The following is a 27,150-nucleotide window of genomic DNA, read 5'->3' as shown; positions in this document are numbered from 1 at the left end:
GTGGGCAATTGGTATAAAAGACGGAGAGGCAGAGAGAGATAGGGGCAGTGTTCAAGAGCCGAAGTACGAAGACCCAGTTGAAGACTGAAGGCCGGCTAGATAGACCCTGGATATCCTTTGACCCGCTGTCCTTCTCAGGGCCGGGCAGAGAAAGCCAGCGGTGTGGCCCCAGAGCCTCAGAGTCGATGTCCTGATGTAGAGGTGTTAACTACGCGCTGTTGCGTAACCTGCGTTGCCACCAGGGCGGTGCAGCATTACCCCTGGGTATAACGGTTGGGGTCAGTCGAGGTGAAACGGATCGTGGCCAGGGTTTGGTGCGAACCAATCAGACGGTTCCACGTGGGAATGTATGATTGGTTCTACCTGGCCACGAAGGGGTATAAGACGGGTGACCCAACGGACCTCGGGGAGTTCTCTCCCTGCACGAAGATAGAAGACTGGGCTGAAGCCTAGCTAGGACCCTGGACCAGCCTTTCAGCCCTTCTAAGGGCTAAGGCTCGGCATACCCAGTGGTCAGGACCCACCGGGCCAGCGGTGGGTCAGATAGCCTCCCCTAGGTCCTAGCCGGAGGACTAGGATAGCGGTAGACGTGTGAGTCCCGCCAAGTCCGGAGGTTGTACCTCCTTAGGTATCAAGGAGGTTAGCGGTAGACGTGTGAGTCCCGCCAGGTCCGGAGGCTGTACCTCCCTAGGGTATTGGGTGAGGGGACCGAATATCCCTCTGTGTGTGTTAAGCGTTGTATAAGGAAATAATACAATAAACAGAGTGTGCCTCCTAAAGAAGTCTGCTCGTCCTTACAACACTACACTTCTAAGGGCCGGGTCTGTGTGGCTGGTGGTCGCGACCTGTGCCTTGGCTGGGCCAGGTCAGCCTCCCGCCGGGGAACCACGTGATTCCGCCGGAAGCGGAAGCCAGGGGCATCCTGGGAACGCGGGGGGCCAATCACAACCCGCAACGTCATCAGCACGCGACGCTGCGGATTCAAGTTCCTCAACGGACGCCGCGTCATCACTGTACCGACACGGTACAGTAGACTCTATCGGCTGGGAAATCGCCGATCTCCGGCTCGAGACGGTACAAGCTGAGGGGGAGACGACGTCCGCCCTCCAACAACGCCTGCCCATCTTCCGAGAATTCACATCTGAAGGGGGCGACTGGGCGGCGTTCCAGCGTCGCTTCCTGAGCCACCAAGAGATGGTGGGCTGGTCGGACGCACAGGCGCTCCGAGCACTACTGGCCACTTTGGATGACGGCGCTCTCGCCTCGCTCCTCACCATCCCCAGGCAACAAAGGGCGATTCTTCAATCGGCCCTCTGACGGATGTCCGACGTGTACGGGCCTCCATCCGACGTCCGCAGCCGATTTTACGACAGGCAACGCCGCCCTAAAGAGTCTCCGTTGGCATTCCGGACCGCTCTACTGGCGATGGCAAGAGCGGGTTACCTTCGCATGGACGACGAGGCCATCGATGCCATCGTTCTCCAGAAGATGCTGGAGCTGGCGCGCGAGCTGTGCATCGTCATCCAAGCGGTGGACGACGACGGTATGTGCTCGCTACGAGCCGCTCGGTGCATCCACGCACATCTGCTGCTCCACACGGAATCGACCATCGCCGCCTCGGCTTCGACGTCGGAGCCTGCCAGCAGGGACGCCGAGTTCTCCCCCGACCGGGCCTTCATGGCGACCAGGTCAACGGGCCGGCGATCGTCCGACCACGCTGGTCGCCGCAACGACCAGCAGCGGGGACGGCCTGCTCCACGCGGCGACGTGACGTGCTTCAACTGTGGCCGACGAGGCCACATCTCCTCTGACTGCCGTGCGCCTCGACGACGCCCCTCCGCATCCCGGGGCCAGGACTACAGGACGTCCACGGCATCGCGGCAAAGCCAGGCAAGTCGCGACGCCTCTCACGCTCGGCCCTCATTCACACCATACACACTGCAACGCACCATAAGAAGGGCTCGCGATTCGGCGTGTGATGGGGGGTATTCTGGCGTTTGTTCGCGGCCACTCGGACCTGGGCAGTGGTCTGAGTTGGCCCATAGGGTAGTCGCGGCGACGGCAGGTTCGTCCGTGGTTGTCGGATCAATCGAGGGTGTGGAATTTCGCGTGTTGGTCGATACTGGTGCGTCGGCTACGATCATTTCGGATCTGATTTACAATATACTGCCCGTACGATGCCGCCCCTTGGAACGGGTTTCTATCCCGTGTTTCGCCGCTAATGGCAGTTCACTTGGCATTATTGGGCAAATTCGGGCGCAAATTTCGATTGGAGACATTAAATTGGCAGGGCCTATTTTGGTCTCTTCTTCCCTCGCCGTGCCGTGTTTGTTAGGCACTGATTTTCTCGCGAAAATGCCTATTAAGATCCTTGTAGATCAAGGCTGCATCGAACTCCCGTCGGGTCGACGGATGGCGTTCTTGCCCACACCCTCACATCCGCGCATGGCTAGTGCCTCGGTGCAGGCGTTTGTTGCGAGCACAGTCCGCATTCCGCCAGGGACACAAATGCTCGTGCCCTTGCAACTTAAAAAACCGCTAGCCCCGGAGGCCTCGGCACATGGCATTTTGCTGGGGCCTTCAAACGCAGCTGCTAAGGGGTTAGATTTGGTGGCTGCACAGACCCTCGTAGCAGCCGACAGGGAGCCGTTCTTGCAGGTTTTGAATGTCGGATTGTCCACAACTGTCATTCCGCAAGGAACTGTGCTCGCTCACGCGACCCCGGTGCCGTTGGGGACCGGAGTCGCGGGACACGTGCGTGAAACGCCGCAGGTCCCACCTCCTTCCGAATCGGATGAGAGATGGTTGGACGCGCTCTGCACAGACACGGGTGATCTGTCTCATTCGCAGCGAATTAAATTGCGCGCTCTTCTGCGAGAATTTTCCGATGTCTTTAGTAAATCTAAATTTGATATTGGCTGCACCAAGCTGCTGTGTCACCACATTGATACTGGTGACGCTGCCCCGATTCGACAAAACCCGTTTCGGCTTAGCCCGGCGGAGAAACAGCATGTTAAATCGGCTGTGGATGACATGCTGAAGGCCGATATAATTTCTCCCTCCACTAGTCCCTGGGGTGCTCCAATAGTGCTGGTCAAAAAGCACGATGGCAGTCTCCGTTTTTACGTTGATTTTCGGCGCCTAAATAAAATCTCGGTAGAGGACGCCTACCCTCTCCCTCGTATGGACGAGTCATTGGATGCCCTGGCAGGGGCGCACTATTTCTCCACCTTGGACCTTCTGTCGGGGTTTTGGCAACTCCCCCTCGACGAATCGTCAATACCTAAGACTGCTTTTCGGATACCACAGGGCCTTTTCGAGTTTAATAGATTGCCCATGGGTCTCCACTCGGCCCCAGCGACGTTCCAGAGGCTCATGGAGCTGGTCCTCGCTGGGCTCCAGTGGGACTCATGTCTCATTTATCTTGACGACGTCATCGTCTTTAGCCGCACGTTCGGCGAACACATCGAACGGTTGCGTGCTGTCTTCTTGAAAATGCGGGCCGCTAACTTGAAATTCAAGCCGCAGAAGTGTCACCTTCTGCGTGAGTCTGTGCGCTATCTGGGCCACATAGTTAGCCGCTCGGGCATCTCTACCGACCCTGAAAAAAACAAATGTGTTCAACATTGGCCGACCCCTACATCTGCGGGCGATGTTCGTAGTTTTATTGGTTTTGCGTCGTACTACCGCCGGTTTGTTGTTGGCTTCGCGACGATTGCCAAGCCGCTCCACGCCCTTACGTCAAAAGGGGTGGCGTTTCATTGGGGGGACGCAGAACAGGCTGCGTTCGACTCCTTGCGGAACGCGCTCGTGACGGCACCGTCCCTTGCGTACCCCGATTTTTCCGTGCCATTCGTGTTGGACACCGACGCTAGCAATACGGGGATTGGGGGTGTTCTGTCACAAAAAGTTGATGGCATTGAAAGGGTTGTTGCCTATGGTAGCAGAGTCTTGTCTCTTGCTGAACAAAGATACTGTGTGACCAGACGTGAGCTGCTGGCCATTGTTTTTTTTATTCAGCAATACAGGCCGTACCTGTATGGTCAGCATTTTACCGTGCGATCTGATCATTCGGCTTTACAGTACGCTCTGCGGGTTGACCAACCGTCCGGGCAGCTTTCTCGGTGGCTCGAAGTCCTTCAGGACTACGATTTCAATGTCACTTACCGTAGGGGTGCACAACACACGAATGCCGATGCGTTGTCTCGCCTTCCGCCGGCTCAAAAATGTGCGTGTTTTTTGGGCTCGGGCCGTTGTAAGCCGCCACTGCCTGTGCAGGTCGCGCCTCTCACAACGGTGTCAGCCGCACTTCCCGCCGCCTCAGCGCCGATGTTGGATCATGCAGATCCAATGGCCAGTGACGATTTGCTGGGGCTAACTTTGGCCGAATGGGGTCGGCACCAGGGCGAGGACATGTCGTTATTGAGGTTGCGTCGCCATGCGAATAATGCGGTTCCAAGACAGGGCAAATTTAATTCATTTGTCATGAAGCGCGGCTTGTTGATGCATTGGGATGCTGACTCGTGTCAACATAAAATCGTCGTGCCATCCGCCTTGCGATGCAAGGCCGTATGGGCGGCGCATGAGTGTTTATTGCACCTGGGTGTTCATAAGACCATTGGGTCGTTGCGGTTGCAATTTTTCTGGCCGGGCATGCTGCGCGACGTCACTGACATTTTGCTGGGATGCACCCATTGTGCGCAACGTAAACCGCCGGCTAAACCGGCATGCCCACCCCTGCAACCCATTTCGGTCTCTCGTATAAATGAGTTGGTGGCTCTCGATATTTTGGGCCCTTTTCCTACTACGTCACGGGGTAATAAGTACCTTCTGGTTGGGGTAGAGTATTTTACACGGTGGCCTATGGCCTGGGCCCTCCCCAACCAGTCGGCGGCGGCCGTTGTGGACGCGTTTGTTCAAGGCTACGTCCTGGACAAGGGCGCACCAGAACGGTTGCTGACCGATCAGGGAAGAAATTTTTCAGGAGCCTTGCTGACTGATGTGTGCCGCCTGTTGGGCACTAAGAAAGTGCGCACTTCGCCCTACCATCCCCAGACCGACGGCATGGTGGAGCGCCTTCATAGAACTCTCACCGCTATGTTATGCCATCAGGTCGATGAATCCCACCTCGATTGGGACTTGCAGGTTCCGGGGGTCCTCGCCGCATACCGTATGGCACCTCACGCGGGGACGGGATTTTCCCCGTTCTTTCTAATGTATGGCAGGGATGCCTTTCCTCCCGCCGACGTTCGGCTGGAAATCGAACAGCCACCGCAAAAGTCAAAGCTCGTTGACCACTTGCGATTCAACCTCCGTAAGTTGGCCGAGGCACGGGAGGCCACCATTGAAAATTCGGCTTCCCGCCAACGGGCGAATTTGCGACTGCGGGACCCTCGGTCGTACACGCATCGGTGGGCACCGGGAGACAGGGCATGGCTCCACTGCCCCCAGGTGCCGGTGTCCACGTCGGCCAAACTCCTCAGACCATGGCGAGGCCTGGTTGAGGTAGTGGAAGTCCTGCGTCCCCAATGTGTTAAAATTAGCTGGGGACGGCGTCGCTGGTGCGTTCACCCCTCTCGGTTAAAACCCTTCGTCACGCCACGCGTCCCTCCACAACACACACGACATGGGGGCCGAGTGTGCGATGCGTCCGACGAGCCGGATGTTGCCCCGTTGGTGCCTAACCCACAGCGCAGGCGTGTAATTCCTCCTGCAGATGACACGGGAGTGACGGCTCCATGCAGGCCACGTTCGGCCTCAATGGACCGTGGAGCAGCAGGTGTCCCCGTGGAGATGCCTAAAGGCCCACCGGATGCTCTGGCTCATCCTCCTCCTTCCCTTGTGCCGCCGACAAAGCCTGCCATCCCCTACGATGGCCCCGCGAAACGCACGCGCGCGAAATCTCGCCGGTTGTTATAATGTTTTTTTTGGCATGTCTAGTGCCTTGTACATACGTTATGTTGTTAAGGGGGGTATTTATAGGGGTTTAATTGTTCTTGTTGTTCGTGAGGCACACTCACAATTCTTCTACCATTGGTAATTTCGGAGTTTCCCATTGTTGCAGCCGGGACGGCTGGAGCTTCCGAAGGAGGGGGTGATGTAGAGGTGTTAACTACGCGCTGTTGCGTAACCTGCGTTGCCACCAGGGCGGTGCAGCATTACCCCTGGGTACAACGGTTGGGGTCAGTCGAGGTGAAACGGATCGTGGCCAGGGTTTGGTGCGAACCAATCAGACGGTTCCACGTGGGAATGTATGATTGGTTCTACCTGGCCACGGCCACGAAGGGGTATAAGACGGGTGACCCAACGGACCTCGAGGAGTTCTCTCCCTGCACGAAGATAGAAGACTGGGCTGAAGCCTAGCTAGGACCCTGGACCAGCCTTTCAGCCCTTCTAAGGGCTAAGGCTCGGCATACCCAGTGGTCAGGACCCACCGGGCCAGCGGTGGGTCAGATAGCCTCCCCTAGGTCCTAGCCGGAGGACTAGGATAGCGGTAGACGTGTGAGTCCCGCCAAGTCCGGAGGTTGTACCTCCTTAAGTATCAAGGAGGTTAGCGGTAGACGTGTGAGTCCCGCCAGGTCCGGAGGCTGTACCTCCCTAGGGTATCGGGTGAGGGGACCGAATTTCCCTCTGTGTGTGTTAAGCGTTGTATAAGGAAATAATACAACAAACAGAGTGTGCCTCCTAAAGAAGTCTGCTCGTCCTTACAACACTACACTTCTAAGGGCCGGGTCTGTGTGGCTGGTGGTCGCGACCTGTGCCTTGGCTGGGCCAGGTCAGCCTCCCCGAGCGCCCTTAGCGGAGGACCCAGGAGCATAGATAGCTAGGCAGATAGCCTAGGGGTATATCCCAGTGTAATACGGGTGATTGAGGCCGTTACCCCTTCTCAGTGTTGTATATCTTGGCTATTCGTTGTCGAGTTATAATAAATAGTGCTGCCTCTACATCGCCGTCTCTGTCGCTTGTGAACCCACTACACAAGTACAGCAAAGCCATTCCCACTCGCGGGTTTAAGCCATCACGGTTTTGTGACAAATATATGAAGTTCACCGACTGCAAATTAACATGCTTTGATATATACTCTTGGTTATTTCGGTAAAGTCACGTAGAAGGGAAACAATAAAAATTGTTTTATATGTTTTTATTGTTTCCTTTCTACATGACTTTACCGAAAGAACCAAGAATATGAATCCCTGCAGTCACGAAAGCTTTAAAGGGGGAGCGGAGCGAACGAAGCAGGCGAGCAGCCCAAGCGGGAAAAACGCGACGGAGTTACGGGGTGTCAAACGCGAGGAGATCTGTTAAATAAAAGTGACACAGGAGAAAAAGAATAAGTTGTCCGCGTGAAATAAAAACACTACAGATATCAGCACTGCTCAACGCGAGCTGTAAGTCCTCTGACACTGGGCATTGTCTTTGCAACGTTCAACTTTTGGCATTGTTCTCTGGTCTGTCACTGATACAGAGACAAGGCCCTTAAGAATGCTGCCGTCTCCTGGTGTAGGCCAATCGGTTTTAAGCACAATGCTTATATTACCAGAGTACCCAAAGAAAAATCAATGCAGTGACCACCATGGGGAGAGACTCCAAATATACAACAGGCATCGTCAGGGTCCGGGATTGAACCCACTGCCTAATAAAAATCAGGCGAGGGAGATAGACGCAGATTCCAAATATACAGCAACCTTGACCTGGAAGCACTTACTCTGAGTCAGTTGCATCGTCACGCATGAGTCTTGCCCTGCTGCACAATAGGTAGATATTTCAGGAATCCCCAAATCAAGACTTCCGGTGTAGCAGTAAAGCAATCCTGCATAATTGCACAAAGACACATATTAGTATTTAAACTCAACCATTTTTTTTACCAGGTGTAAGTCCCCACTGAGCTGTTACGTAGTAGCTCTTTTTCACAAACGACCTGGCCATCACAAATGATAGGAACTGAACGAAGTGACTGATATGCTCACATGGAAATTTACATCAGCCAAATACTCTACACCCATGTTTCTAAATGTGAAGGAAAAAACCGGAGTACCCGGCTTAAAAATCCATGCGACCACCACGGGGGATAGAGAGATGCAAACTCTACGTATAACAGCAGCATGCATCGTCTGGGTCGAACTTCACGAACCTTCTGCATACCAGGCGAGGTAGTTAACATCTCCACGGGTAGAGAGACACGTGCCGGAATGGGCTTATTGTAATGAATCACACGTATAATTACGGAGTTACTGATGACCATGGATTGGGCCCTTAGACTGACGTGACTGCACAGTACACCACGCCCACCAGTGGAGTAATCAATTCAGGGTACGGAGAATCTATTTAGATTCGGATGCACGCTGTACAGGTAACACACACATTTACAGCTCCGCTAAAACATAGCTATATATAACTGTTTAATAATTATGGTTGGACTGTAACTTAGTCCAACCGTTGCGCTAATCGGAGGTGTGGGGGGTAGTGTAGTGTATAGTAGCGTCTAGTAGTACATTCTAGTGTATAGCAGTGTCTAGTGTAGTATATAGTCTAGTTAATTGTGGTGTTCTTCAGGAACATGACTACCGCAACACAAGAGAAAATACTATACTAGCTAAATGAACGCAAACGTATAGCCGGGGAGTGGAGTGAAAAACGTCACCTTCGACGCTCATAGTGAGCCAGATGACAGCCACCAGAACATGAATCAGGGTAATGTCCATGCTGCTCCACCTGGCAAAATACAAAAACACGCACCACGGTCATCTGGGCAGCAGCGTCTTTTGGCTAACCATGGAAAAAAGATGGTGGTCACCGCATTATCGCGGCGCTTTCAGATTTGTGCTGCTTCTGCGGCCGTCTGGAACGCTCTTCCGTCCGATATTAGGAAGCCACTGGGAGCCATGCAACTTTTTAAATCATCACCATCTAGGCTGACAATCTTACTTCTTTAGAACTGCTGCTGGTTGTGTTTAGTTTGCTGTTCTTTACCCGCACCTCTGATTAGCTACATATGGTGTTAAAGAAGTTCAAAAGACATATTCACACTACTATACACTACTCCACACTGCACACCTATACGTACTATAATCACCCAGGAATGTCCTTACCTCTCGTGACGTCACTAAAAATCTACCAGCCCCCCTCATTAATATTCATGAGCAGGTGACGTTCTCTAAATGGACACCCCCCCCCCATTATTACCTATGAGCCAAGAATGCCTGTGTGCATTGCTCGTGACGTCACTCCACGTCGACCAGCCCCCCTCATTAATAATCATGAACGGGTGACGTCACGCCGCATGGAGAACCCCCCCTTATTAATAATCATGAGCAGGTGACGTCACTCAACATCGAACAGCCCCCCTCATTAATAATCATGGCCAGGTGACATCCTCCAAATGGACACGCCCCCCATTATTATTACTTACTATAATGAGCCAAGAATGCTTTCGTGCATTGCTCGTGACGTCACTCGACGTCGACCAGCCCCCCCTCATTAATAATCATGAGCAGGTTACATCCTCCACATGGACCCGCCCCTCATTAATAACCCTAACTACAAAGGCAGAACCCCCACGTCACAGATCTCTATAATGCTATTAAGACAAAGTCAAAAGGACGTCATGATGAACAAGGGATTATAACCTTCAAATGAAATAGGTCTGTGTCACCGCGCCCGTACAAATTGCACACGCATTGATGCAATGAATATCACATCGCGGTCTGCTTTTCCCTTGCAAGTTCCAGATTTACTGCAATACACCCGTCCTTGGACAGGCAAAAGGCTAGTACACTATACTATTCTACACTATACAATCCACCACTAACCAATACACTACACTACTATAGTACTATATAGTACACACATACAGTTCACAAATATACACTACTATATACACTACACTACACCTGACACCACTATACTAAATTGAAAGCTCATGTCTGTACAACTGCTTTGTGTGTTTATTTGGTTTTCCTTCTGCAGCATCTCTTCATTCCGTGGTCTGTGCAAGACTCAACCTAATCAGACTCGCCTTCCCATAACTGAAAACTGAAACAAAAATCCATTCTCTTAACACCCATTTACATATTGGAGTTACCATGACATTTCGCTCGGTGTGATTACAACAATGATCAGCAACCAGCAGCCTCATCAGGTGATTATCCAGAATGGTGGACCGGCCTTAAATACAGCAGGGATAAATGTGATATGGTCAATTGTGAGCCTACCAGGTTCAAAGACTAGATGGGGGGGGGGGGGGGGGTCTTAATGTAGTTTTATAAATTACAATGGATATCTATTATTAGTTGCATTATTCGTAAGTAAAGATGAAGGACATTATGATTGCTGCGACACGTGCGATAAATTATCTTGATAATTTCTTGTGTCATTGAATTTTCTTGCCAAATATGACAACGAAAGTATACAGTCCCTGCCCTCCTATAAGGCAGCGGCAGTAGTAGTAAGTTACGTTCCTGAAGAACACTGCGTTATGGAATAATCGCGTTTTTTATAAATAATGTATAATTATAGTGGGTAGAGCAATGGTCCATAATAGCACGTGAGATGATGTTGCGTAATCCAGGGCCTGAACAAAGACTGGAGGTGAGTGTAGGGTAGCAGCGGTCTAGAAGCATCATCCAGCAGCATCCCAATGCCTCTGTCTAATGATGATGCTATGCCAAGGCAGTCATTACAACCTCCACTTCTACTCCCGTGACCTAGTTGCCTTCGTTCAATTGCATTATAATATATAATTATTGGGTGTAAAGCACAGTCCCTGATTTCGCATCATCTCGAGCGCTACTAAGGGCCTGAACAAAGACTGGATGCGCGTGAAGGGTAGTGTCCCAATGTGTGTGTGTGTAATTACGTTTCTGTACAGTCCCCTACAGATTTATGCAGGGTGGGTCATAAGTAACTACCTGATATGAAAGCGGTATTTTGTTTAAAATTATTTTGTAATCTTTTTTTGCAGAAATAAAGTAGAAGCCTGGTGAGTTTATGGATGCAGGTCGATCTGCCACTTCTATCATTTGTGATAGCCAAGTCGCTTCTCAAAAATAAGCTACATAGCTCGGTGGGGGCTTACCTGGTAACATAAGAAACAGTTTACTTTAGGATGACCGGAGGTCACGTGATGATGGCTTATACTTCTTTACGAGGGGCTCAGGGCATGTTCAGATATTGTATTGTTAGCCATGGCCAGGAATCGTGCTGAGGTTTGTTTTATTTTTATTTTATCAGGTGTAAGACACCACTGACCTATGCAGCTCTTTTTTATATATATAAATGACCTGACCACGACAAATTATAGCAGGTCAACAAAGTGGCTGATATCATCACATTAATGTATAGCCAAGTACTCTTAAGTGCCTGATGTTGATTTTAAATGTGAAGGGATAAAATGGGAGGACCCGGAGAAAAATCCACGCAGGGCCCACCATTGGGAGAGAGAGAGAGAAGCGGACTCCAAATATACAATAACAGTCATCGTGAGGGACCGGGATCGAACCCACGACCTCCTGCATACCAGGTGAGGCAATTGAAACCTCCATGTGGATAGAGAGAAAGAGACTCGAAATATATCACAACAGGCATCTTCAGGGTCCGGGATCTAACCCACGACCTCGTGAATACCGAACTTCTTTCACACCGTAGGTAGCCAAACACTGCTAATTGCAGGTGTGGGGGGGAAGGACAACAAAACAAATACAAGCAGTTTTAAAGAAATTAGTTTGTCAATCTATCCTTTAAAGGAAGAGCAGTGTTACAGATAGGCGCATAGAACAGCATCTGAAAGCATCGTGCCATGATGCGGAGACCACCGTCTTTGTTCAACGGTTCACTGAAAGCTGCTGCCCCTGCTGCGAGGATGAGCGGAGTTTGCATGATGATGGGTTTATAGATCAGAGAGGGTCCTGTTGCATGTAATTCTCAACCCGAAAACTGGATAACAAAAAAACAAACCTCGAGTTCAACCACTTCAAGAGAGACCTTAAAAAACGTTGAATGAAAGCAGCGTGATGAAACGTGGCAATGCAAATAAGAGATGCCATAAGCAGGATTTTGTGTTCCTTAAATGACCATTCGAATTACATTTACGTTACAATATGTAAAATATATCACACAAAACCAGAATGCTCTTACCTCGCGACGCAGGTGTGACTATCAACCTTCGACGTGAAGTGTATTGACAGTCCCCCTGCTGTGTGTATATATAGAGGAGTTTGACTTCGTGAGTCGATGGGTGTTCCTTCATAAATTTTCCAATGAACCCATTACGCAATGTGCGCGCATTTCACGTGTCTGTGTGATTCTGATAAGATAAGAACTGGCTGCATCTGGTTAAGTCTCGTCTAGGTTTTTTTTTATCACAAATAGCTAAATATGCAGTACTGTCATTTACTGCTCATCTTTTTAAATTTATTTTATCAGGTATTAAGGACCCACTGAGCTACACCATCACAAATAATAGCTCAGTGAAGTGATGGCTTACTGTTGCGTGGAAATTTATAGCAGCAGCCAAATACTCTCGACAAGTACCGTTGATTCTAAATGTGGAGGGGAAAAACTGGGCGGACCTGGAGAAAAATCCATGCAACCACGGGGGGGAAGAGACACACGAACCCCAAATATACAGCAGCAGGCATCAGGATTTGAATCGAACCCACGACCTCCATACCAGGGGAGGGAGTTAACATCTCACCACCGCTGGCCAAAAGGCCCCCACCTATTGTGACTTATTTCTCGCTGACTCAAGACATCCTCGCTCCCTATATAGTGGATATGCTGCTTGCTTTTCTCACGCTGGCCAGGTCATCTCTAAAGGAAATATATGGGCTACGCACAGTTTTACCAGCTAATAAGCAACCTGCCCATCGATTGTGGTGTACTTATTTGATAGAGGAAGGGGCAGGGAGTAGAAAACCTGCGGCTCCGGAGCGGCATGCAGCTTTAAGAACCACTTCGTGGCTCTCGACACTACTGTTAGACTCTCGATTATCCACGCAAACGACGGGGAAGATGCGCACAGATGATTCAAAATCGTGGATCCAAAAATATATATATTTCCCGCGGATCTCTATGCCAAAAAACACTAATACAGGTTGAAATCATGTTTTAGTCAAGACAGCTGAGTTTGTTAATGAACCAAACAATCAAGCTCTGCCCACTGTTGTAAATATATCGCAACAACTGTACTGTAGAGGTGATTGCGTGGATTTCAGATTAACCGAAGTAACATATTTGTTCAGTTTTAAGCATTGTGCGACTTGCAATCAACATTTCCAAAAAAGACAATGCATAACAGTTATTAATTCACGTCAAAATCCCTGGTGGGCGGTTAATCCACAAAACGGAAAAACCGCACGTGGAACTGTAATTGCAAAGCAAAAATAACAAAAAAGCAAACCGCTCCTAATCACTTTTGATGAACAGTGAACGTTCTAATAAGCCCAATGGTGATTTGCAACGCGGCATTATGAATAAATGTGGCGCACGTGCTCTTCTAGAAATAGCGATTACACTCACAAAAAAACGTACGGTTTGACGTTATCCATTTAAGTACCGCCATTTAGTCTCCAACATAATCAGTGTGTTGTACTAATAATGAATTGGCATGTTCTGTTTACGTGACAAACCTTACTTATTGGCAGTGCAGGGTGGTAGCGAGTTTAAAGACAGATTTGTATTTACACGAACTAACCCTAAAAAACCTCTGATGGATATTAATAATATAACAATTTGTATCTGCTGCTGCTGCTGTATTATGTACAGAGCTATATAATTTGACTTACTTTTTTTATTATTGCAGCTCTCAAAACATTGATTAGGTTTATTTTTTTGTTAAACTTAATTACAAGAAAATCGCTTGTCGCCTGACTTTTTGGGTTGCTCACCACCACCGCCCCTCTCCCTCGTCGCCCCCCCGCTCCCCGGAGATGGCAGGTGGATTGTTTTGAGGACACTGGGCAAGAATTTGCTTCAACTGCTGCAGGGGACTGAATCAAACCAGCAGCCTCGAGATTGCAAGTGCAGTCTACTAACCCGTTGGGCTGCTCCCATTTCAAACCTTTGAAACAGTCCACCTCAGCAGCTTTCCTCTATTTTTTTTCCTCCTGATGACGACCGCTTGCCTTGCGATCGAAACGTCGTAGTTTTTTGTTATTTTTTTTGCTATTTTTTGTTTTTTTCTTTGAACCTATCTACGTCACTTTACCAAAAGACCCAAGGAATATGAATTCCTGCAGTTATGACAGCTTTAAGTCAAGATTTGAATACACTTGCGCTGAGATGATTAGGAACAGGTGGCAGTTGGGGACTGTATAGATAATTAATTAATACACTTGCGTTGAGATGATTGGAAACAAGTGGCAATTGGGGACTGTAAAGATAATTAATCTATATAAATAAAAATGTAAATGTTCGTTTGTTCAAAATCTCAAATCTCCGAAAGTTCTTCACCGATTGCTTTGAAATTTTGACACAACGTTGCATTCGAATACACGCATGTTTATATATACCTACTATGTTTTTATATACCTACTATTATATAGATGTCACATCTGTGACAGGTAAAAATATGCTTTTTTTGAAAAACAGCGCCATCTGTTGGACGTAAAAGCAACACACGCTATACTAAATATTTTACGATTCCATTTCAATGTTTCAGGTTTACGATCCTTTTACGATTTACAAATTTCCAATTTTACGATTCCATTTCAATGTTTCCGATTGCATTGTTAAATTGAATTTTCATACATTTCGATTTTTTTTCATTTTGATTAAATTATTTCGTGTGACATTGCTTTGGATTTGAGCTGTGTCGTTTACCTTAGCGTTCATTTCGTGAGTTTAGTTTATTCTTTTTTCATTGTTTTTCATTACGTATTTTTAACTGTTTTTCTTATTTTTCAGTGCAATTGGCGGTGGAATTGAGCTGTGTCGATTGATCTGCGTTTGCATTGAAATATTTCGTTAATATTTTTTATTTTTGTTTTATCTTTGTTTTTTAGTTCGTGTTTTTTCCTTTTTTAATGTTTTGCAATTTTATGTTTTTGTTATAACTTTCTTTCTTCTTTTTCAGTGCAATCGATCTGCTTTAGTTCACCCAAATAATGCCTCGCAGAAGATCACACTTAGGTCGTCGTTCTCGCGGAGCGGAAGCAGTGCGACGAGTAATTGTATATCAAACTGAGGAAGAACGGGCATCAGCGAACGAGCGAAACAGACAAAGAATGGCTCAAATACGTGCCGAGGAAGCAGCAGAGCGACGTGCAGCCAGACTTGAGGATGCCACGGTTGCGAGCACGGCGATCGCGTTCTGCAGCTTCAGATCTGCTTCGTTCTCAACAGAATGAACGCGACAGGCTGAGAGTGGCTGAAAGACGTCAACGAGAAACAGCAGATCAGCGTCAAACACGACTACGTGCTCAGCAATCACGCGATTACAATCGCCTTGCATTCCGGTACAATCCAGCTGATGATTATAGTTTGAGCCGGCATGTTCTCATCGGCACTATGACTGAAGTGTGTCCTTATTGCAAGGCTCTGAAATTTAATGGAGAAACGAAAGGAATGTGTTGCGCCGCCGGAAAAATTTAACTGCCTCAACTTGGAGAACCGCCAGTGCCATTAAAAACTTTGCTTTCCGGATATACCGCCGAATCAAAGCATTTCCTATCTAACATCAGGAAATACAACTCATGCTTCCAAATAACGTCGTTCGGCGCAGATATCGTAACAGCTCAATTCATGCCAACTTTCAAAGTGAAAGGACAAATTTATCATGAAGCCGGCTCCCTGCTTCCGTTCCCAGATGGTCAACGTAAATTCCTACAAATGTATTTAATCGGTGATGGCAATGATGAATTGAATGCACGCTGCGGAATTTCTACCGGCATAAAAAGGTCCATCGTTTCCCAACTGCAAGAACTTCTTCACGAAAAAAATAATTTAGTGCGTTTGTTCAAAACAGCAATTGACATGATGCCATCTGATACACACAAGGTTGTTATTCATGCTGACAAAACGCCTGCTGGAGAACATGTGCGAAGATTCAATGCTCCAACTATAGACGAAGTGGCAATTGTTTTAGTCGGAGATCAATTCCAACCTAGAGATATTGTTCTTCATCGGAGAAACGATCAATTGACAAAAGTTGCAGAAACTCATCGATGCTACGATGCCCTGCAATATCCAATCATTTTTTGGGATGGTACCGATGGATATCACTTCAACGTTAAGATAAATCCAGTCAGTGGCGAAGAAACAAATAAGAAATGCACCGCAATGAAATATTATTCATACCGACTAATGATTCGAGAGAATGAAGACAATCACATTTTGAAATGCCGACAATTGTTTCACCAATACATCGTAGATATGTATGCAAAAATCAAAACAGAACGTTTGATATTCATCCGTTTGAATCAGACCAAGCTTCGCTCTGAAGAAAACGTTCATTTGCGAGATGCAATTGTAAATGACGGTAATACAACTAACGTTGGAAGACTAAAGATTTTTGCCATCTTCATATACAGGCAGTCCACGTCATATGCATGAGTACTCTCAAGATGCAATTGCGTATGTTCGTCACTACGGGCGTCCAGACCTATTCATTACATTCACATGTAATCCAGCTTGGGACGATATACAACAGCTCTTACTTCCTGGGCAATCGCCGGTGGATAGACATGACATCACAGCACGTGTTTTCAGACAGAAGCTGAAATCGCTGATGGATTTCATGGTAAAACATGAAGTGTTTGGGTGTGTGCGCTGCTGGATGTACTCAGTGGAATGGCAAAAGAGACGATTGCCACACGCACATATACTAATCTGGCTCGATAACAAAATCACTTCCAACGAAATCGACGATGAAATATGCGCTGAAATACCAGATGCCGACGTCGATAAGGATTTGCATGAAGTTGTGACGAAAAATATTATACATGAACCATGCGGTACACTGAATCCAAATTCGCCATGCATGATAGACGGAAAATACTCTAAGCGATATCCTCGAGCATTAGTATCCAACACAGTTACAGGAAACGATGGATATCCTTTATACAGAAGACGATCAGCAGAAGATGGCGGTAAATTAGCAACAATACAAATGCGAAACGGTGACATCTAAGTAGATAACCGGTGGGTTGTTCCATATTCGCCTTTGCTATCAAAAACATACAAGCGCACATAAACGTGGAATACTGTAACTCCGTTAAATCGATCAAATACATTTGTAAGTATGTGAATAAAGGCAGCAACATGGCAGTTTTTGGCGTGCAACCAGAAAGAAGTGATAGGAATGCGGTCATACATATCGATGAAATCGCACAGTATCAGGCTGGAAGATACATAAGCAGCATTGAAGCTGTATAGCGAATTCTTTCATTTCACATACATGAACGAAGTCCAGCTGTTGTTCACTTAGCAGTACATCTAGAAAATGAACAACGCGTGTATTTCACAGCTGCAAATGTGCAACAAATAGCCCTGAATCCACCGGCTGCAACGATAACTGCTTTCTTCACGTTATGTCAAAATGACACGTTTGCGAAAACACTGCTGTATTCGGAAGTGCCTACGTATTACACATGGAATGCGAGTAGAAAATCATTTGAACGACGCAAACGAGGAGAGCGAGTCGACGGACAAACCTGGCATATTCAAAGAAACTATGATAGATAGACTGTATACCGTGCATCCCAATCAAGATGAATGCTTCTTTATTCGCATGCTGTTGGTAAATGTACCCGGTCCAACGTCTTTCCAGCAATTGAGAATTGTCAACGGCGTTACACATGCCACTTTCCGCAGTGCATGTCAAGCTCTGAATTTATTGGAGAATGACCGACACTGGGATGTATGCATTAATGATGCGTGCAACACGTCACATCCAAATCAAATTCGTGCATTGTTTGCAATCATATTGACCGCCTGCTCTCCTTCATCTCCAACAGAGTTATGGGAGAAATATAAATCGCACATGGCTGAAGATATTTTCCGTCGAATACGCAAGGAAAATTCAAATATGAACATGGATTTCACAGCAGAAATCTACAACGAAGCGTTGATAATGATTGAAGATTTGTGCTTAGAAATCGCGAACAAAGTTCTCAATCAATTGGGAATGCCATCACCGAATCGATCTGCTGCTGCTTCGTTCGATGTAGAATTGGGTCGTTAACAAAATTACAACACGGGTGATTTTTTGTCGTATGTGCAATCAAATATTCCTAAGCTAACGCTTGAACAAAAAGGCATTTACGATCAAATAATGCAGACTATCAATAACGGAGTTGGGAGAAATCTTCTTCTTAGATGCGCCAGGAGGAACTGGTAAAACGTTCCTAATTAGATTTATTCTGGCAGCAATTCGACCCCAAAATGGCATAGCCTTAGCTCTTGCGTCGTCCGGAATAGCTGCGACATTGCTACCGGGTGGAAGAACTGCTCATTCCGATTTAAAATTGCCATTGAACATGCTATTCATTGAAACTCCCACGTGCAACATTTCCAAAGCATCCGGCATGGGAAAAGTATTGCAGAAATGCAAACTTATTGTTTGGGATGAATGCACAATGGCGCACAAAATCGCTCGAGGCTCTTGATCGATCATTGCAAGATTTGCGTGGAAACATCACACCATTTGGGAACGCATTAATATTGCTTGCAGGAGATTTCAGGCAAACATTACCTGTAATTCCTCGATCGACACCAGTGGACGAAATAAATGCTTGCCTGAAATACTCTACTTTGTGGCGACACGTAAAGACGTTAAAATCAATTGCTGGAAATTTAGAACGGAAAGGTGCCGGTTGATCTGACCTCAGGACGAATTTCATTGCCTCAAAACTTCTGCAATGTAGTGACGTCAAAGAAGAATTGGTTGAAAAAGTATTTCCCAATATTCCAACCAATTATAAGAATCACGATTGGCTGAGTGAACAAGCTATTCTTGCGGCCAATAACAAAGACGTCTACGAACTTAACAATATTATTCAGTCTAACATTCAAAGCGAGGCAGTCACATAAAAGTCCGGCGACACTGTTGTGGAAGCAGATGAAGCGGTTAATTATCCAACAGAATTTTTGAATTCACTCGATCTGCCAGGCATGCCACCGCACGTACTGCAATTGAAAATCGGCGTGCCAATAATCATGTTGCGAAATATAAACCAGCCAAAGCTTTGCAACGGCACGCGGCTTGCAGTAAAAAAATGAATGACCGACGTTGTTGAAGCAACAATCTTGACAGGACCTTTTAAAGGTGAAGATGTCCTCATTCCTCGCATTCCTATGATTCCAACGGATATGCTATTTCAATTTACGAGATTGCAATTCCCAATTCGATTGGCGTTTGCAATCACCATCAACACAGCTCAGGGCCAATCTTTAGAATTGTGCGGTTTAGATCTAGACACGGATTGCTTCTCACATGGACAATTATATGTTGCGTGTTCTAGAGTCGGCAAACCAGACAATCTCTATATCTACACAGACAATGGAACAACAAAAACTGTTGTATACCCACAAGCATTGTGAAATTAAATAGTTTAGAAACGTGCGCTTTCTCTTTTCTTTCTTTTCCATTTAACCAGACTGAGCCACAGCAATGCGTGGCCGGGTACAGCTAGTTAATAATACAATTGCGTTGAGTTGATTGGGAACAGGTGACAGTTGGGGACTGTATAGTAAATTAATTAATACACTTGCGTTGAGATGATTGGAAACAAGTGGCAGTTGGGGACTGTATAGATAATTAATTAATTCACTTGCGTTTAGTTGATTGGGAACAGGTGGCAGTTGGGGACTGTATAGATAATTAATAATACACTTGCATTTAGTTGATTGGGAACAGGTGGCAGTTGGGGACTGTATAGATAATTAATTAATACTCTTGCGTTGAGATGATTGGGAACAGGTGGCAGCCGGGGACTGTATATATAATTCATTAATTGCTACACTTGCGATTAGATGATTGGGAACAGGTGGCAGTTGGAGACTGTACAGATAATGAATTAAATAAGACATTTACGTTGAGATGATTTGGAACAGGTGGCAGTTGGGGACTGTATAATTAATTAATTAAACACATTTGCGTTCAGATGATTGAGAGCAGGTGCCTGTTGGGGATCTGATAGAGAATAATTAAATATACGGTTTCGATTATGTGGAACAGGCGGCTGTCGGGGACTGTATCAATAATTACACGCGAGATGATATGTAACGCAGCGCATCAACAAAGACTAGATGCGCATGCAGGGTAGCGTCCAAACGCCTCCTTGTCTGATGATGATGGTGCTACTCCCGAGGCACCCGCACGACTGCTGATTCCTATTTGCCGCGGCGATATTGACTTCCCTTCGCTCGATTGTGTTACTATATACAATTCGCATCACGTGTCCTTAATGTGTATTTACACGATCTAACCCTAGAAAACCTCTGATGGATATTGATATAATAATTTGTATCCTGAGTATCTCCTGCTGCTGTGTTATGTGCAGAGCTATATAATTCGACTTACTTTTTTATTATTGCAGCTCTCAAAACATTGATTGGGTTTAATTTTTGTTAAACTTAATTACAAGAAAATCGCTTGTCGCGTGACTTTTTGGGTTGGTCACCACCACCGCTCCTCTCCCTCGTCGCCCCCCCCCCTCCCCAGAGATGGCAGGTGGATTGTTTTAAGGACACTGGGCAAAAATTTGCATGAATTGCTGCAGGAGAAGACTGAATCTAACCAGCAGCCTCAAGATTGCAAGTGCAGTCTGCTAACCCGTTGGGCTACTCCCATTTCAAACATTTGAAACAGTCCGCCTCAGCAGCTTTCCTCTCTTTTTTTCCTCATGATGACGACTGCTTGCCTTGCGAAAAAAACGTCGTAGTTTTTTTGCTATTTTTTATTATTTTCTTTGAACCTATCTATGTCACTTTACCGAAAGGCCCAAGGAATATTAATTCCTGCAGTTACGACAGCTTTAAGTTAAGATTTGAATACACTTGCGTTGAGATGATTAGGAACAGGTGGCAGTTGGGGACTGTATAAATGATTAATCAATTAATACACTTGCGTTGAGATGATTGGGAACAGGTGGCAGTAGGAGACTATCGAGAATTAATTAATTAGTACATTTGCGTTGAGTTGATTGGGAACAGGTGACAGTTTGGGACTGTATAGAGAATTAACTAATACACTTGAGTTGAGATGATTGGGAACAGGTGGCAGTAGGAGACTGTATAGATAATTAATTGATACACTTGCGTTGACAGGATTGGGAGCAAGTGGCAGTAGGGGACTGTATAGAAAATTAATTACATTTGCGTTGAGGTGATTGGGAACAGGTGGCAGTTGGGGACTGTATAGAGAATTAATTAATTGACACAGTTGCGTTGAGTTGATTGGTAGAAAGTGCCAGTTGGGGACTGTATAGATAATTAATGAATTAATGCACTTGCGTTGAGTTGACTGGAAAAAGGTGCCAGTTGGGGACTGTGTAGATAGTTAATTAATACACTTGCATTGAGTTGATTGGGAACAGGTGGCATTTGGATACTGTATAGATAATTAATTAATACACTTGTGTTGAGCTGATTGGGAACAGGTGGAAGTTGGGGACTGTATAGATAATTAATTAATTGATGCAATTGCGTTGAGATGATTGGGAACAAGTGGCATTTGGAGACTGTATAGAAAATTAATTAATACACTGACATTTAGTTGATTAGGAACAGGTGGCAGTTGGGGACTGTATAGATAATTAATAATACACTTGCATTGAGTTGATTGCGAACAGGTGGCAGTTGGGGGACTGTATAGATAATTAATTAATTTGTTAATTTGCGTTGAGTTGATTGGGAACAGGTGACAGTTTGGGACTGTAAAGAGAATTAATTAATACACTTGAGTTGAGATGATTGGGAACAGGTGGCAGTAGGAGACTGTATAAATAATTAATTAATTTGTTCATTACTTAATACACTTGCGTTGAGGTGATTGGGAACAGGTTGCAGTTGGTGACTGTTTAGAGAATGAATTAATACACTTGCGTTCAGTTGATAGGGAACAGGTGGCAGTAGGAGACTATAAAGAATTAATTAATTTGTACACTTGCATTGAGTTGATTGGGAACAGGTGGCAGTTGGGGACTGTATAGAAAATAAAATAATTAATTCACTTGCGTTGAGATGATTGGGAACAGGTGGCAGAAGGAGACTATAGATAATTAATTGATACACTTGCGTTGACATGATTGGGTGCAAGTGGCAGTTGGGGAATGTATAGATAATTAATTAAATACATCTGCGTTGTGGTGATTAGGAACAGGTGGCAGTTGGGGACTGTATAGATAGTTAATTAAATGCATGTGCGTTGAGGTGATTGGGAACAGCTGGCAGTAGGAGACTGTATAAAGAGGTAATAAATTTGCTAATTAATTAATACAATTGCGTTGAGGTGATTGGGAACAGGTTGCAGTTGGTGACCGTATAGAGAATGAATAAATACACTTGCGTTGAGATGATTGGGAACAGGTGGCAGAAGGAGACTGTATAGATAATTAATTGATACTCTTGCGTTGACATGATTGGGAGCAAGTGGCAGTTGGGGACTGTATAGATAATTAATTAATACACTCGCGTTGAGATGAATGGGAACAGGTGGCAGTAGGAGACTGTAAAAAATTAGCTAATTAATTTTTTAGTTAATTAATACACTTGCGTTGAGTTGATTGGGAACAGGTGACAGTTGGGCACTGTATAGAAAATAAAATAATTAATTCACTTGCGTTGAGTTGATTGGGAACAAGTGGTAGTTGGGGACTGTATAGATAATTAATTAATACACTTGCGTTCTGTTGATTGGGAACAGGTGGCAGTTGGAGACTGTATAGATAATTAATCAATTCATACACTTGTGTTGAGATGATTGGGAACAGGTGGCAGTAGGAGACTTTGTAGAATTAATTAATTTGTACACTTGCGTTGAGTTGATTGGGAACAGGTGACAGTTGGGGACTGTATAGAGAATTAATTAATACACTTGCGTTGAGATGATTGGGAACAGGTGACAGAAGGAGACTGCATAGATAATTAATTGATACACTTGCGTTGACATGATTGGGAGCAAGTGGCTGTTGGAGACTGTATAGATACTTCATTAATTAATACACTTGCGTTGAGATGATTGGGAACAGGTGGCAGTAGGAGACTGGATAGATAATTAATTAATTAATTTGGACATTAATTTATACACTTGCGTTGAGGTGATTGGGAACAGGTTGCAGTTGGGGACTATAGATAATTAATGAATTTGTACACTTGCGTTCTGTTGATTGGGAACAGGTGGCAGTAGGAGACTATAGACAATTAATTAATTTGTACACTTGCGTTATGTTGATTTGGAACAGGTGGCAGTTGGGGACTGTATATATAATTAATCAATTAATACACTTGTGTTGAGATGATTGGGAACAGGTGGCAGTAGGAGACTATATAGAATTAATTAATTAGTACACTTGCGTTGAGTTGATTGGGAACAGGTGACAGTTGGGGACTGTATAGAGAATTAATTAATACACTTGCGTTGAGATGATTGGGAACAGGTGGCAGGAGACTGTATAGATAATTAATTGATACACTTGCGTTGACATGATTGGGAGCAAGTGGCTGTTGGGGACTGTATGGATAATTAATTAATTAATGCACTACGTTGAGATGAATGGGAACAGGTGGCAGAAGGAGACTGTATGGATAATTAATTGATACACTTGCGTTGACATGATTGGGAGCAAGTGGCAGTTGGGGAATGTATAGATAATTAATTAATTACATCTGCGTTGAGGTGATTGGAAACAGCTGGCAGTAGGAGATTGTATAAAGAAGTAATTAATTTGCTAATTAATTAATACAATTGCGTTGAGGTGATTGGGAACATGTTGCAGTTAGTGACTATACAGAATGAATAAATAAACTTGCGTTGAGATGATTGGGAACAGGTGGCAGAAGGAGACTGTATAGATAATTAATTGATACTCTTGCGTTGATATGATTGGGAGCAAGTGGCAGTTGGGGACTGTATAGATAATTAATCAATTAATACACAAGCGTTGAGATGATTGGGAACAGGTGGCAGTTGGGGACTGTAAAAAAATAGTTAATTTATTTTTCATTAATTAATACACTTGCGTTGAGTTGATTGGGAACAGGTGACAGTTGGGGACTGTATAGAAAATAAAATAATTAATTCACTTGCGTTGAGTTGATTGGGAACAGGTGGCAGTTGGGGACTGTATAGAGAATGAATTAAAACATTTGCGTTGAGGTGATTGGGAACAGGTGACAGTTTGGGACTGTATAGATAATTAATTAATACACTTGCGTGCTGTTGATTGGGAACAGGTGGCAGTAGGAGACTATATAGAATTAATTAGTACACTTGCGTTGAGGTGATTGGGAACAGGTGACAGTTGGGGACTGTATAGAGAATTAATTAATACACTTCCGTTGAGATGATTGGGAACAGGTGGCAGGAGACTGTATAGATAATTAATTGATACACTTGCGTTGACATGATTGGGAGCAAGTGGCTGTTGGGGACTGTATGGATAATTAATTAATACACTTGCGTTGAGATGATTGGGAACAGGTGGCAGGAGACTGTATAGAGAATTAATTAAATAATTTTTAAATTAATTGATACACTTGAGGTGATTGGGAACTGGTTGCAGTTGGGGACTGTATAGATAATTAATCAATTCATACACTTGTGTTGAGTTGATTGGGAACAGGTGACAGTTGGGGGACTGTATAGATAATTAATTAATTCACTTGCGTTGAGTTGATTGGGAACAGGTGACAGTTGGGGACTGTATATAGAATTAATTAATACACTTGCGTTGACATGATTGGGAGCAAGTGGCAATTGGGAACTGTATATATATAATTAATTAAATACATTTGCGTTGAGGTGAATGGGAACAGGTGGCAGTTGGGGACTGTATAGATAATTAATTAATACACTTGTGTTGAGATGATTGGGAACAGGTGGCAGGAGACTGTATAATTAATTAATTAATTTGCCCATTAATTTATACACTTGCGTTGAGGTGATTGGGAACAGGTTGCAGTTGGGGACTGTATAGATAATTAATTAATACACTTGCGTTGAGATGATTGGGAACAGGTGGCAGTAGGAGACTCTATAAAGAATTAATTAATTTGCTAATTAATTAATACACTTGCGTTGAGGTGATTGGGAACAGGTTGCAGTTGGTGACTATAGATAAATAATACATTCATACACTTGTGTTGAGATGATTGGGAACAGGTGGCAGTAGGAAACTATAGAGAATTAATTAATTAGTACACTTGCGTTGAGTTGATTGGGAACAGGTGACAGTTGGGGACTGTATAGAGAATTAATGCAGTTGCGTTGACATGATTGGGAGCAAGTGGAAATTGGGAATTGTATATGTAATTAATTAAATACATTTGCGTTGAGGTGATTGGGAACAGGTGGCAGTTGGGGACTGTATAGATAGTTAATTAATACACTTGCGGTGAGATGATTGGGAACAGGTGGCAGTAGGAGACTGTAGAGATAATTAATACTGGTAGGAACGAAGTTGTAAACTGAGTGTACCAGCCTGCAATAGATTAATGTGTCCGTCCGTCCGTCCCCTTTCATAACGGAGTGAAACCTCGTGCTGTTGGGTGTAAAATCAGCAATAGACAGCGCAGAGACTTGTCCTACCGGCCCACCCAGCAGGGACCTGTTAAATTAGTACACTTGCGTTGAGTTGATTGGGAACAGGTGACAGTATGGGACTGTATAGAAAATGAAATAATTAATACATTTGCGTTGAAATGATTGGGAACAGGTGGCAGTAGGAGACTGTATAGATAATTGATACACTTGGGTTGACATGATTGGGAGCAAGTGGCAATTGGGAACTGTATATATATAATTAATTCAATACATTTGCGTTGAGGTGATTGGGAACAGGTGGCAGTTGGGGACTGTATAGATAAGTAATTAATTTGTACACTTGCGTTGAGTTCATTGGGAACAGGTGACAGTTGCGGACTGTATAGATAATTAATTCATTAGTACACTTGCGTTCAGTTCATTGGGAACTGGTGACAGTTGGGGACTGTATAGATAATTAATTAATACATTTGTATTAATTTATATATATTTTATTATTTTATTGTTTCCCTTCAACGTGACTTTACCGAAAGAGCTAAGGATATAATACATTTGCGTTGAGTTGATTGGGAACAGGTGGCAGTTGGTGACTGTATAGATAATTTATTAATTCAATTGCGTTGAGATGATTGGAAACAAGTGGCAGTTGAGGACTGTACAGAGAAATAATTTATTAATACACTTGCGTTGAGGTGATTGGGTACAGGTGGCAGTAGTAGTCTGTACATATAATTTATTAAATAAAACATTTTACGTTGAGATGATTTGGAACAGGTGGCAGTAGGAGACTGTAGAGGTAATTTATTAATTAATTGGTACACTTGCGTTGAGTTGATTGGGAACAGGTGACAGTTTGGGACTGTATAGAAAATAAAATAATTAATACATTTGCGTTGAGATGATTGGGAACAGGTGGCATTAGGAGACTGTATAGAATTAATTAATGAATACACTTGCGTTGAGTTGATTGGGAACAGGTGACAGTTGGGGACTGTATAGAGAATTAATTAATACACTTGCGTTGACATGATTGGGAGCAAGTGGCAATTGGGAACTGTATATAAAATTAATTAAATACATTTGCGTTGAGGTGATTGTGAACAGGTGGCAGTTGGGGACTGTATAGATAATTAATTAATACTCTTGCGTTGAGATGATTGAGAACAGGTGGCAGTTGGGGACTGTTTAGATAATTAATTAATACACTTGCGTTGAGTTGATTGGGAACAGGTGGCAGTAGGAGACTGTATAGAGAATTAATTAATTAATACTCTTGCGTTGAGATGATTGGGAACAGGTGGCAGCCGGGGACTGTATATATAATTAATTAATTGATACACTTGCGATTAGATGATTGGGAACAGGTGGCAGTTGGAGACTGTACAGATAATGAATTAAATAAGACATTTACGTTGAGATGATTTGGAACAGGTGGCAGTTGGGGACTGTAT

At 44.9% G+C, this 27,150-nt stretch overlaps 1 protein-coding gene and 1 long non-coding RNA gene across 4 annotated transcripts in view; both read right to left on the bottom strand.

Annotated features, from left to right (window-relative positions):
• Nucleotides 1-13,283, bottom strand: part of LOC142906932 (uncharacterized) — a 48,544-nt gene extending 35,261 nt beyond the window's left edge. The window contains exons 1-3 of one of the 3 annotated variants that reach the window (XM_076055712.1): nt 12,133-13,283; nt 8,642-8,712; nt 7,706-7,810 (exon numbers count right to left, since the gene is read on the bottom strand). In XM_076055712.1, coding sequence (XP_075911827.1) covers nt 7,706-7,810; nt 8,642-8,702 — 166 coding nt within the window. In that variant the 5' untranslated portion in view covers nt 8,703-8,712; nt 12,133-13,283. Of the gene's footprint in view, nt 1-7,705; nt 7,811-8,641; nt 9,195-12,132 lie in introns of those variants that run through there. The other 2 variants (XM_076055711.1, XM_076055710.1) reach the window with 2 other exon arrangements.
• LOC116957345 (uncharacterized) overlaps nt 1-27,150 on the bottom strand; it is a 183,877-nt gene that overhangs the window by 86,592 nt on the left and 70,135 nt on the right. The gene's annotated exons all lie outside the window — the stretch shown is intronic.

Source organism: Petromyzon marinus, chromosome 72 (assembly GCF_048934315.1).
Source record: "Petromyzon marinus isolate PM22_M1 ecotype Great Lakes invasive population chromosome 72, UKy_Petmar_22M1.pri1.0, whole genome shotgun sequence".
In the NCBI taxonomy this organism is placed as follows: Eukaryota; Metazoa; Chordata; class Hyperoartia; order Petromyzontiformes; family Petromyzontidae; genus Petromyzon; species Petromyzon marinus.
Note: the sequence above shows the minus strand (reverse complement) of the source record. Positions and strands in the feature narration are given on the sequence as shown.